Source organism: Nicotiana attenuata, chromosome 1, assembly GCF_001879085.1.
Source record: "Nicotiana attenuata strain UT chromosome 1, NIATTr2, whole genome shotgun sequence".
Taxonomy (NCBI): domain Eukaryota; kingdom Viridiplantae; phylum Streptophyta; class Magnoliopsida; order Solanales; family Solanaceae; genus Nicotiana; species Nicotiana attenuata.
The window spans coordinates 16,985,199-16,998,877 of NC_031989.1; the positions used below are offsets into that span (position 1 = coordinate 16,985,199).

Consider the following 13,679-nt stretch of genomic DNA (forward strand, 5'->3'; position numbering starts at 1 on the left):
ATGCTTCATTTACCACTTCCTATAATGAAGTTATTTTGACAAGAAGGAATTACAAAAATAGAAACAACGTCCTCTTTCAAGTGAAAATATAGGAAATGATCACTTCAAAAGACAAGATACAGATATGAGCAAAGGTAAACAAATAAAAGACAAAAAACAAACAACTAAAAAGACGCTAATTCACTAATTCCTAGTACGTTTTTGCATGGAAAGTTGACCTCATGAGTCATGCCAAAAGGCCGACTCCAAGAGGGACATCTTTCATTTTTTTTTTTATTTTAAATAAAACAACTGGAGTTAAATGCCACTTTAACCAAAACGACCATGCAACCAAATTACACATTTTCAAAATTAACAGAAGCCACTACCTTGTGACTTGTGACTAAGGGCTCGTTTGGTACGAGAGATAAGGAATAATTAATCCCGAGATTAAATTTAAGAAGAGTTTATCCTATATTTGGTTGCGAGAAAATTGCGGTATAATTAATTCCAGGATTAGTTATACGGGGATTGTAGTGCCGCATGGAAATGTGGAGTAATTAATCCTGGGATAACTTCTTTCCAATCAACCCTGAGAGTTTGAACTTAACATCAACATATATAAAAAATAATTTGGAGTACTAAGCTCTCATTATATGCGGGATTCAAGAAGGACTGGACCATATTAGATCTATTATATGCTGCCTTGCAATTTTGCAAGAGACACAAAAGTTAATTCTTAATATTATCTCACATTATGAGATAAGTATTTCTTCCATCATGATATAAGTACACACTTATTACGGTCCAAAGCTTCACTAATTGATCTTTACGACGCTATTTCCACAATTTGAATTCAGATCTATTTACGCAGCCTTATCTTGCAATTTTTGCTAGAGGACGTTTCTATGTGAACCTGTAACTTCATGGTTATATGACGATAACTCTTACCATTGTGCCTGCTCCTCTCGAACTTAACATAAATATATATATTTCTAAAATATTCACCAATTGTGCTCCATATACATCTGCCCAATGTCTAGACCACAAATCATTCTCATGCCGGCTGGTCAGTATATCCTATAGACTAGAAGCCGGCCTACCAAATGTCACCAAGTGTGTCTTTGTTTTTTTCTTAGATAGATTACGAGAGCAGTAGACAGTAATCAGCTTTATTTATAGAAAATGATTGATTTGTCAATCATAATATTGTCCTCAGCTATTTAACTTGACAAAATTTGACAAACACAAATGCAAAACCACTTATTGTTGGTCTTCGAGAAGTCAGAAGGGATCTTAATAAGGCGGATTGATCAAAGGCATTTTGTTGTTCAAAAAACATTCATCCTAGGGAAAATTTGCTAAGAGAGAGCTGTAAATATACCTTTTTATATTCATATTTGTCTACCATCATGCTATAACTTGAACAGAGCCACAATAAAAAATTCTTCATCATCAACAGCATTAATCCAAATGGCTCATTCTGAGTTTTCATCTTCCACTAGGCAGAGACGCCATACTACACCTGTGGTGTCACAGCAACCTTCCACATCATTCTCAATGTCAATGTCTACCTCCTACAACAACTTTAGTCGTGCGCGCAACCCCACACCCGCTAGTCCTTTTGCCTCTGATGATGACAGGTCAGTCGCATAGCTAAGTGTATTGAAATAGGTTCAATTGAATTCCCATTGTCGGAAAGTCATATTGTACAAATAGGCTAAAACAATGTTTTTTTTCGTATATATAAAATTGTTGAAGTAAAAGTGACACAAATATTTTGACAGGTCATGGCAAGGCGAGCTCTCTTGGCAATTTGAGCCAACAGGGTGGCACGATAATCGCAACCTTAGTGCAGCACTAAGTCCATGGACAACCACTGATGCTTCTTTCACTTCAGCAGCAAATGGGAGTAGGATTTTCAGGAAATCAGCTAATGATTATTACTTATCGCGGACGAATAATGGCGTTTTTCATAGCTTCATTAATCCATCATATGATCATTCTTATTCTGGCCTCCAGCCTTCTGGAAGGCTTGAGCTTCAAAGTTTTGATTCCAGGGCCAACGGGAATTCCTGTGCCTCTCGTGATTATAAGGGCAAGCCCCGCAAATCTTCAAAATTGGCAACTATTACAGAAGGGACCAGTGCTGGGAAAAGTGGTCCTTTGGCCGTGAAAGACGAGCTCCATTCGATAGAGTTTGACAGAATAGAAGATCTTGAAAGGCAAATCCAGATTGACGGGTCAGATACCAACCTATATCATCAGTAACAATGTTAAATTGTGTGACTATATCATCTAAAAGCTAATACTGTTAGAAAGAGCACACATTCATTTACGTGCATGTCTGATTCTTTTTACATGGGCTAAGCATGTGGAAGAGCACACTTTTAATCACCCCTTACTTAATGAAGAATTAACCTAAATAGCCACCCGCCTAACCACTTAAAATAGGAATAGCCCACGGATGTATAATATATGTATAATCCATGTATAAAATGTGTATAACCGTGTATAATCAGTGTATACAGAGGCTAGAAAAAGTAAACAGTGAATCCAGTCGACTATTTGTGTAAAGATCCACTTAATTATATTATGTATTCAACAAACACAACGACTCAAAATGGTTTCAGTGTCAAAAGCTTATACACAGGCTATAATAATCATGCTAAACTACGTTGCAGGTCAAATGCTCATAATCATGGCATCGTTAGAGATCATCATGGACACTTTGATCAGATGGAACATAGCTTCAATATTAATGATACCTCTGATTGTGACGTGAAATGTGTTGATCATGTTTACGATAAACACAGCCACCACGTTCAATATTCTAGGCAATCAAATTTCCAGCCGTATGGAAATGATCTGTACAATGATATTGACAAGAATCCTATAATACACGAAGAAGAAAATGATGCAGAGGATGAGGCAGCAGCTCCTAAGCCAGTAGGGTTGTTGAGCTTGTTCAAATACTCAAGCAAGTTGGATATACTATTACTGCTGTTGGGTTGTATTGGGGCTCTAATAAATGGAGGATCTCTTCCTTGGTATTCTTATCTTTTTGGTAATTTCGTAAACAAAATTGCCCTGGACAAAGACGAAGACCGGATGATGAAGGATGTGGAAATGGTAATATATACTTACTATTTCATTGTATGCTCCCCCTCAGGGGCGGAGCTAGCCCATGAGCTACGGGTTCGGCCAAACCCAGTAGCTTTGGTCCAAACCATCTATTTGTCTTATGAAATTCATTGAATATGTACTATATTAATTTGGAACCCAGTAACTTAAAAGGATTAGAACTCCGAACCCATAACCTTCAAATCCTGGCTCTTGCTCCCCCTTCCCTGCAATTTTTTATCCGATATAAAAGTTGACATAGAAGAATGGGAACCCAATAACTTAAAAGGATTAGAACTCCGAACCCATAACCTTCAAATCCTGGCTCCACCTCTACTCCCCCTTCCCTGCAATTTTTTATCTGTAGAAAAGTTGACATAGAAGAATTTGGTAGAGGTGTAGGTGGCAAAAGGGCGGGTTGGATCAACGGATCAAATCAATAAGCTAGTCATAACTCAACCTACTGAAAGTTTGCTTGGGCCAAAATGGGTTAAGTAACAAGTCATAATCCAACTTGTCTAAGATGACCCAACTTTCCCTCCTTTTTTATTGTTTTTTTGAGAAAAAATGTGAAGCTATTCCTTGTCAAAATAAAATAAAATGTGAAGCTATTATATTTTTCTGAAATTATTAGTTTAAGTTCTTTTAAATTTACATAATTACCGATCTCCAAATTATATTGTATATTTGGGTTTGAGTTGCTACCCGTCAGTTATATTGTTTTGACCCATTTTGGATCAATAGTTTGATCAGCCATTTCGGGTTCAACCTGTTCAGTCTAGTCAACAAACGAGTCAGAAGCAAACCACTTAAACTTGGGCGGGTTACTAAAAATGGGTTGATCTTGACACCTCCATATGGAGGATTTTAATAGAGTTAGAGTAAGAATGAAGACTCTGTCAAGGATCTCAGTAAATAACTCCTTTCTCTCCTGCTAGCAGTTAAAAGAGAAAAATGAATGAATATTATTAATCCTAAATAGAGCAACTAATTGCCTATAAATTCATTATCTAAATCTCAAGAGATCTTATAACAATTGATATAATCTTCAGGTGTGTGTGCTTATGACAGGGCTAACAGCAGTAGTCGTGGTTGGAGCATACTTAGGTAATTTAGACATTTGTATTCTCATATTATTCTGGATTTTAGAGTTTAAAGGAGAGTAACCACAGTTGACACTTTAATCATCTTATGCCAGAGACAACTTGCTGGAGATTGGTGGGAGAAAGATCAGCTCATAGAATAAGAACAAAGTACCTAAGAGCTGTTTTACGACAGGACATTGGATTTTTTGACACAGAACTGAATACTGGTGAAATTATGCATGGAATTTCCAGTGATGTGGCACAAATCCAAGAAGTGATGGGAGAAAAGGTACTGCTTTTTGCCCATTGATACTCTAAACTGATAAGTTTCACTTCTTAATAGTGAAATAAGCTGTGTGTTAACCTTTACCACACTTATACAATGGCTATACTAATCCAAAGAGAACTCACACCAAATGCATACAACAGCCTTTGTGATCCTGTGTAATTTTGTACTTCATGCAGATGGCACATTTTGTTCACCATATCTTTACTTTCATCAACGGCTACGCAGTTGGTTTTAGAAGATCGTGGAAGGTTTCCCTGGCAGTTTTTGCAGTCACACCACTGTCTATGTTCTGTGGCCTTGCTTATAAAGCCATCTATGTTGGCCTAACACAGAAAGAAGAGGTGAGAGGCATGCAATGCAACTCAGCGTAACTCCTCCTCTCCCAATTTATATGACACTCTTTCTGTTTGGACCGTCCAAAATTGTTTCGCAGCATTCCTAAAACCTTTACAAGTTCCCAAAATCAGCTAGTATTGACGTGGCATTTTCTCCATCAAACTAACAATTTCGTTGTTATTTTAATACTTTCGAGTTTCGTCTACTATTATTTCTGTGATAAATGCATCAAAATGTCGTCCCTATTCAAATAGTTTCACAAAGAAGTATAGTATAAGTTAATATTTCTCTGTTTAGTTCAGTTTAAACTGCACACTGAGTTTTGTTGTTCTTTTGTAAAGGAATCTTATAGAAAAGCTGGCAGCATTGCAGAGCAAGCAATGAGTTCAATTAGGACTGTAACTGCTTTCGTAGCAGAGGACTTTTTAGATGCAAAATATGTGGAATCTCTGGAGAATTCGGGGCGTTTGGGGGCAAAGGTTGGTTTTGCTAAAGGAGCAGGAATTGGAGTTATTTATTTAGTTACTTATGCGACATGGGCATTGGCTTTCTGGTATGGTTCAATCCTTGTAGCAAAGGGAGAGCTTTCAGGTGGTGAAGCCATTGCTTGTTTCTTTGGGGTTAACGTCGGGGGCAGGTAAATAATTCTGTCATTTTTCTCTCTATCTTCCCTCCACCAGAAGAAGATTTAATAAGCTAATCAACTTAAATTAATAAATGAAATTTGAGGAAGTCTCAAACTTTAAAGGAAGCAAACATTTAACAATCATCAATGTATTGCAGCAGAATTCAGCTTATTGACAACTATTCCATAATAGGGAAATCATAATAATTTACCAATTGATGTAAACAACAACTACAACTACCCAGTATAGTCCCACAAGGTGGGGTCTGGGGAGGGTAATACGTACACAGGCCTTACCCCTGCCCGAAAGGGCAGAGAGGCTGTTTCCAATCGACCCTCGGCTCAGGAAAAGGAAAACAAAAACAAAAAACAAAAAGCAAAAGAGCATTAGTAACTCCAGCAGAAATCACGTAAATAATTATCTAAACATAAACCATAAATAAAATGACATGCAAATATATCGACCAGTAACTACCATAAGGGGGCACAATACAATACACACGATCATCTACTGAGAGCCTACTAACCCCACACCCCCCCCCAGTCCCGGGATAGAAGTACGAAAAATTCTAGACGCCCCTATCCTGCAATCCTGATACTAGACCTCCAGACTTTCCTATCCAGGGCCATGTCCTCGGAAATCCGCATTCTAGCCATGTCCTGCCTAATCACCTCTCCCCAATACCTCTTGGGCCTCCCTCTGCCTCGACTCGCGCCAACCGCCACCAGCCGCTCACAACTCCTCACCGGGGCATCGGGGCTTCTCCTCCGCACATGCCCGTACCACCTGAGCCTCGCTTCCCGCATCTTCTCATCTACTGGGGCCACCCCCACCTTCTCCGGAATAACTTCATTCCTAATCCTATCTAACCTGGTGAGCCCGCACATCCACCTGAGCATCCTCATCTCCGCAACCTTCATTCTCTGGACATGGGAGTTCTTCACCGGCCAGCACTCAGCCCCATACAACATGGCAGGTCTAACCACAGCTCTATAAAACTTCCCCTTGAGTTTCTGTGGCACTTTCTTGTCACACAAGACTCCTGATGCAAGCCTCCATTTCGACCACCCCGCCCCTATACGGTGAGTGACATCCCCGTCGATCTCTCCGTCCCCCTGAATCACCGATCCAAGATATCTGAAACTGTCCCTCTTGGCGATGACCTGAGATCCAAGCTTGACGTCCCTGCCTACTTCGCTCGGCTCGGCGCTAAACTTGCACTCCAGGTACTCTGTCTTAGCCCTGCTTAGTTTGAAACCCTTGGACTCGAGAGTCTGTCTCCAGACCTCCAACCTCTCGTTAACACCGATCCTCGTCTCGTCTATCAGGACTATGTCATCAGCAAAAAGCATACACCATGACACATCCCCTTGAATATGGCGTGTTATAGCATCCATCACCAAAGCAAATAAGAGAGGGCTAAGTGCAGATCCTTGATGAAGCCCCATTACCACCGGGAAATGGTCTGAGTCGCCACCCACCGTCCTAACCCTAGTCTTAGCTCCATCGTACATGTCCTTGATCGCTTTGATGTAGGCTTCCGGCACGCTCTTCGCCTCCAGACATGTCTTTTTTCTAAAGTGAGGGATTAAAAACAAATGAAGAGATATAGTATCATTGACCATGTTATGGATAGATTTAGAAAGGGCATAACATGCACACAATTACTATATTTGTTGTTTCTGTCATGTTTAAAAAAAATGATAGAGCCTCACCCACCTTATAGTATATTTTAGAAAGATGCTTTTACACCTTGCTATTATAAGTAAAGTATTTATGGCGGGGTGTGGGTGGATTGGGGGCTTAGATTGTTCTTATTGCTACTCTAGGTTTATTGAGATTTGAGACAATACTTATCTTTATTCTTATTTTAAGCTAGTATTAGCAAATAATTGATAAAGATTACACTAATCGCACATTTTAAGACGAGATACGTCAAGAAACTTTCTCTTTTTGTGCATATATATACATGAAAAGAATAGAGCACCTTACATGGTGTTTAATGCCTTAAATTAAAGAATTGAATGTAGCTCAATAATAGAGTGTTGTGGTAGAGCTACTACTTTACACCTTACGAGTTCAAGGTTTGATACTCACATTACAAGAAAACTGGCATTTTTCGTCCAAGGCTTATCGACCGAAATCGGCCAGAAATTAAGTATTTGGTCGTAAAAGTCAACAATTTTTTTTCTGACAACGAAAATAGTGGTTCCACAGCAAAAAAAAATAAAAATTTCGTCCGATTTCGGGCGAAAATTGGTCAATATTTGACCAACACCTGGTCATACTTGTATATAATGTACAAAAATATTTTTTTATAAAAGTTTTCCAAATTTCCGACCGAATTCGGTCGGAAAGTTTGAAACTAATATTTCCTGCCCAAGACAAAATTTAATATAGCTTATAATTAAATATTTCCGACCGAGTGCGGTCGGAAACATGATTTTAAAATAATTAAAATATAAATTTAATAATATTTTTGTGTATAAATAATAAATATCTTTTAAATAAATAATATTTAATACTTATTTTATATATATATATATAGAAAGCTACTCATATGAAAAGTCATGACTGTCATATCTTCATAAAAACCTTAATCCCTATTGCATTTTGTGGTTTGCCTGAAAATATATGGAAACCCATCACAGAGATATGTTTGTTCTTCAAAGACTTATGTTCTACCACATTAAAGGAAGAAAACATATTTCAAATGAATCGGAACATTCTTGTAATCAGTAATAAGCTGGAAAGGATTTATCCATGTGGTTTCTTTGATGTGATAGAACACCTTCCAATTCACCTTGTACACGAGGCGCGACTTGGAGGCCGGTTCAATGCAGGTGGATGTATCCATTCGAGAGGTAATGATCAAATCTTAATTTATTCTTGTAATTTTCTTTAACGTTATCGTCTATATGACGATGTGCAGGACTATCGACAAGTGTAAACGATTTGTTAAACAGAGGAATATGATTGAAGGATCCATATGCGAAGCCTATCTTGCAAAGGAAACTGCCCATTTTTATTCTTACCACTTTGACAGTCATGTGCCATGTGCTAGAAATAGGCCCAATCGGCACAATGTCGTGATTGAGATTGATCCATTATATCCACCAATGTCCATATTCAATCAACCAGGCCGAGGTTCTAAAGATCGAACAAAAAGGGGCCTAAGAAATTTTCCTTCTTTCTTATATGGATAAATGTTTTTTTTATAGTAAAAGATCTCGGTAGCAAAAACAGCGAACGAGGGCACGGGGAATAGGAAAGATGTTAATACATATCCAGACAGTAAGACTAGCTTAATAAAGCCTAGAAGTCTAGTAAATTTGGATGATGGTAACATACACTTACTTTTGTAAAGTAAGAGGCTGCAAACATGGATGATAAATATCTTCAATTTCCAGCATTTATGAAAGTCAAGAAAACAGTGGAAAATGAANGATGCCCACTCCATTCTTACCCCTCACGACCCCAGAATACCACAGCTTAAACCCGTCTACATTCCTCGCCTTCGACCCTTTCCACCTAGTCTCCTGCACACAAGCTATGCTGACCCTCCTTTTCTGAAGAATCTTCGCCAACTCAATGGACTTACCCAACAGAACTACTAAATTTTTGCCATTGGCAGCATATCTAGTCTGGCTTAAGTAAATCATATGTCTATTTGTGCAGGGGCTTGGCTCTATCCCTATCTTACTTTGCTCAGTTTGCACAAGGAACAGTTGCAGCTACTAGGGTGTTTGAAGTTATAGACAGGATTCCAGAGATAGATCCCTACAGTCCAGACGGAAGGAGGTTGTCAACTGTAAGAGGGAAAATTGAATTTAAATGTGTTACCTTTGCATATCCGGCTCGTCCAACTGTCCAGATTCTCCAGTCTCTTAACTTAGTCATTCCAGCTTCTACGGCATTAGCATTAGTAGGCACCAGTGGAGGTGGAAAGTCGACGATCTTTGCTCTTATAGAAAGGTTTTATGATCCTGTTCAGGGTAAGTGTATGAATATTTCTTATATAGCAAGTATAACTGTTTGTGGATATTTTTCATGTCTGATTAAGGAAATTACAAATATCTGGGCAGGTCTAATTACCTTGGATGGTCATGATATAAGAACATTGCAAGTGAAGTGGCTGAGAAGTCAGATAGGTATGGTTGGTCAAGAGCCGGTACTATTTGGAACAAGCATACTTGAAAATGTGATGATGGGAAAAGAAAATGCTACCAAGAAAGAGGCTACGGCTGCTTGCGTTGCAGCAAATGCTCACAGCTTTATTGCAAGACTTCCAGAAGGCTATGATACACAGGTGCAGTATAAGGATTATCAGTTCAAATTCCACAATAATCTAACAAGATAACGATATACATATTAAAAGGGTACTTGTAAACTTAATGTACCTGTACAGGTTGGAGACCGAGGAACCCAACTCTCTGGAGGACAAAAGCAGCGGATTGCTCTTGCTCGAGCAATGGTTAAAGACCCAAAAATTCTTCTGTTAGACGAACCAACAAGTGCCTTAGACCCCGAGTCTGAGGCCATTGTACAACGGGCCATTGACAAGATCTCCAAGGGCAGAACCACGTTAGTGATTGCCCATAGATTAGCTACAGTAAGAAATGCTCACACTATAGTCGTTCTTGATCGTGGTTCAGTTGTTGAGACAGGTAACCATGATCAGCTAATGGAAAAGGCTGGGGTCTACTTTGGTCTCATCAAGCTTGCTTCGGAAGCAGTCCCAAAACCTATGTCAAAACAGGAAGACGTGGAATTCTCTGCCTATGAGAAATCAACTTATGATGTATCGAAAGTGAAAAGTGTATATGAAATCTCAAGATCAAAGTACCTAGAATCTATGCAAGAAGGAAGCCACAGAGAAGAGGTAGAAGAAGGAGAGCAAGCAAAGATGAAGAGCTATCGTCTCTCAGAATTATGGAGCCTGCAGCGACCGGAGCTGATAATGCTATTAGTAGGGCTAATATTGGGTATGCTTGCAGGTGCAATTCTCTCCCTCTATCCCTTAGTTCTAGGGCAAGCACTTAAAGTCTACTTTTATACGGACATGTCAAGATTGAAAAGGGAAGTTGGATACCTCTGCTTGATACTAGTTGGTCTTGGATTTGGGTGCATATTCACTATGGTAGGACAGCAAGGCTTCTGTGGTTGGGCGGGTACCAGGCTCACCATGAGAGTTAGAAGTTTCTTGTTTAAAGCTATACTCAAACAAGAACCTAGTTGGTTTGATCTTGACGAGAATTCAACTGGAGTTTTAGTGTCAAGGCTTTCTGTTGATTGTGTCAGTTTCAGGTCTGTTGTCGGTGATAGGTTTTCTGTACTGCTAATGGGGCTGAGCTCAGCAGCTGTTGGACTCGGTGTGTCATTCAAACTTGAATGGAGATTAGCTCTTTTGGCCACTGCTCTCACACCATTTACTCTAGGAGCAAGCTACCTCACTTTGATTATAAATGTAGGAGGAAAACTAGACAACAGCTCTTATGCGAAAGCTAGCAGTATAGCTGCAGGTGCTGTGTCAAATATAAGAACTGTGGCAACATTCTCAACTCAGGAGCAAATAGTTAAATCATTTGAGCAAGCTTTATCTGAGCCCAAGCGAACATCAGTAAGAAGGTCACAAATGCTTGGTCTAGCACTAGGCCTTTCTCAAGGTGCAATGTATGGAGCATATACCCTGACTCTATGGTTTGGTGCTTACCTGGTAAAGCAAGGTTATACCAATTTCGGTGACGTATATAAGATTTTCCTAATACTTGTGCTGAGCTCATTTGCTGTTGGACAACTTGCTGGACTTGCCCCAGATACTTCTATGGCTTCAACTGCAATACCTGCTGTTCTTGCTATCATTAACCGTAGGCCATCAATAGGCAATGACCGTCTGAAAGGTAAAAAGATTGAAATGTCAAAGCCATTTGATATAGAGTTTAAGATGGTCACATTTGCATATCCGTCAAGGCCAGATGTCATAGTAATGAGAAACTTTACACTTAAGATCAGAGGTGGGACGATGGTAGCATTGGTTGGAGCAAGTGGATCTGGAAAATCAACAGTGATATGGATGATACAGAGGTTTTACGACCCAACACAAGGGAGAGTACTAATGGAAGGGGTTGATCTGAGGGAGCTGAATTTGAAGTGGTTGAGAAGGCAGACAGCTCTGGTCAGTCAAGAACCAGCCTTATTTGCTGGCACCATTAGAGAGAATATTGCATTTGGTGAGCCTAATGCTTCATGGGCTGAAATTGAAGAAGCAGCAAAGGAAGCTCACATTCATAAATTTATCAGTGGGCTTCCTCAAGGTTATGAAACAGAGGTAAGCCTCACATATATTTTTTATTTTAATGAGTAAGCTGGGCATGACTTGACTAATCTCTAGAGTTTGGCATACTATTTTACAGGTCGGTCAGAGTGGTGTTCAGTTATCAGGCGGACAGAAACAGAGGATAGCAATTGCAAGAGCCATACTGAAGAAATCAAAGGTGCTCTTATTGGATGAAGCTAGTAGTGCACTGGACTTGGAATCAGAGAAGCATGTTCAAGATGCACTCAGGAAGATTTCCAAGAGGGCTACCACAGTAGTGGTAGCTCATCGGCTTTCTACAATTAGAGAAGCCAGTGTGATTGCTGTTGTGAAGGAGGGCACAATAGCAGAACATGGAAGCCATGACAAACTCATGGCTTCTCAACTTGATGGTCTATATGCTAGCTTAGTTCGGGCAGAAACAGAAGCCTTGGCATTTTCTTGAACCCGATTATGAGTATTTGGAAGCTCGTCAAAACATTGTCCTTAGGAATTACTTCATCATACAGATTAAAAAATCCATTGCTTATTCAGTAATCTCAGAAAGAAAAATGTAAACTAACCCAGCTAGTCTAGCCAAAGTTTACGATGAACAACAGTCATTTTTGGCTTTAAGGATGTTCTTGATTCCTGAAGATTAAATCAAACACATTGTACACTCAGGGCGGATGTAGGCTTTCACATATGGGTTCTACGGAACCCAGTAATTTTGGCTCAAACCCTCTATATATATAAATATGTTAAGAAATTCACTAACTATGTAAGAAAATTAAATTCGAACCTAGTTATTAGCACATGAGGTCACTGTCCTAGAATTTAGAACCCATAAAGTTCAAATATTGGATCCTACTCTCACTGTACTTAGTGTCAACTGTCAAGTATGCAAAACAGGTTAAGGCTTTGAAGAAATAAGCTCGGAATACTATATAACTATAAGCTGAAGCTCAGATATGAAAGTAAATTACATGTTATATACAATTGCAAAGTCAAAATCCAATACTTTTCTTACCTCTCGAAATAGTTACACCTCCTCTTCCCGGAAGTGACCCTGCGACCAACACAACATTCAAGAGCAAACTGATCGGATTACCCTCAAAGTTCCACCACATCATATTCATGATTGGGACAAAAAGGGTCATCTCAAATCAAACTAGATATGGAATGGCCGAATATAATTGTCGAATAGGACAAGAAAGATGGCGTCTTGGCTTAGAAGCTGAGGGAAGTTTCAGGCCTGCAATGGAAAAATATAAAATTTGCTCCTTGGCTTGGTTTCCACATCGTTCCGGCTCTGGGATTCCCCTCCGTCTTCAGTCTTTGTTTATTCTTGGCCCTTATATACTTGAATATGGTAAGCTTTAGTGCCTCCCTCCTTCCTCACACTGGCAAAAACACAAACAGGTAAACTACATTCTTGGTCATAACTGGAATACTAGAAAACCAAGAGTAGAGGTCTTATATGCCATCGGAAATATAATTTGCGTAATGTATAGGTCTTATATCTGTCGGAAATATAATATGTGTAATGTATAGGTAGTATATGCTTACCGGAAATGTCATTTTCCTCATACTTTTCACCATTGTCTGATGCTCTGCTTCCTGTGAAAAAAAGGATTTGCTGTTTTAGTTAGAAACATAAATGATTTTCTTGTCACAGTTCTTTTTTCTTCTTTTTGAATGTGTCGCAGTTAGAACTTAGAAGCATACATGTGCAATTCGATAAAAAGTGCACATTTCAATTATTTGAACCTTAAATGTATTAACTAATTATCAAAGGACCAGAATCAACATTTGTCAATATTTCAGGGACTAAATATGCAAATTTCCATAGTTGTGCTCTTGTCCAGTACGTAGGCAAGAACTACACTTCTATAGACTACTTGGAAAGAACATAGTGCAGTTTATGATCAAAGAAATATGGTAAC

General features: G+C 39.1%; 1 protein-coding gene and 2 long non-coding RNA genes across 3 annotated transcripts; 1 reads left to right on the top strand and 2 right to left on the bottom strand.

Annotated features, from left to right (window-relative positions):
• On the bottom strand, nt 1,651-9,930 carry LOC109208640. The gene is made up of 4 exons (XR_002065230.1): nt 9,839-9,930; nt 9,534-9,734; nt 9,282-9,424; nt 1,651-2,235 (listed from the first exon to the last, which is right to left on the bottom strand). It is a non-coding gene; the product is annotated as an uncharacterized LOC109208640 (long non-coding RNA).
• Nucleotides 4,157-12,278, top strand: LOC109208558 (ABC transporter B family member 19-like). The gene is made up of 8 exons (XM_019371708.1): nt 4,157-4,209; nt 4,301-4,476; nt 4,653-4,817; nt 5,154-5,449; nt 9,117-9,433; nt 9,524-9,747; nt 9,847-11,766; nt 11,852-12,278. The coding sequence occupies exons 1-8, from the start codon at nt 4,167-4,169 to the stop codon at nt 12,197-12,199; spliced, it is 3,489 nt and encodes a 1,162-aa protein (XP_019227253.1). The 5' UTR covers nt 4,157-4,166; the 3' UTR covers nt 12,200-12,278.
• Nucleotides 11,248-13,447, bottom strand: LOC109208687. The gene is made up of 3 exons (XR_002065242.1): nt 13,303-13,447; nt 12,764-13,136; nt 11,248-11,331 (listed from the first exon to the last, which is right to left on the bottom strand). It is a non-coding gene; the product is annotated as an uncharacterized LOC109208687 (long non-coding RNA).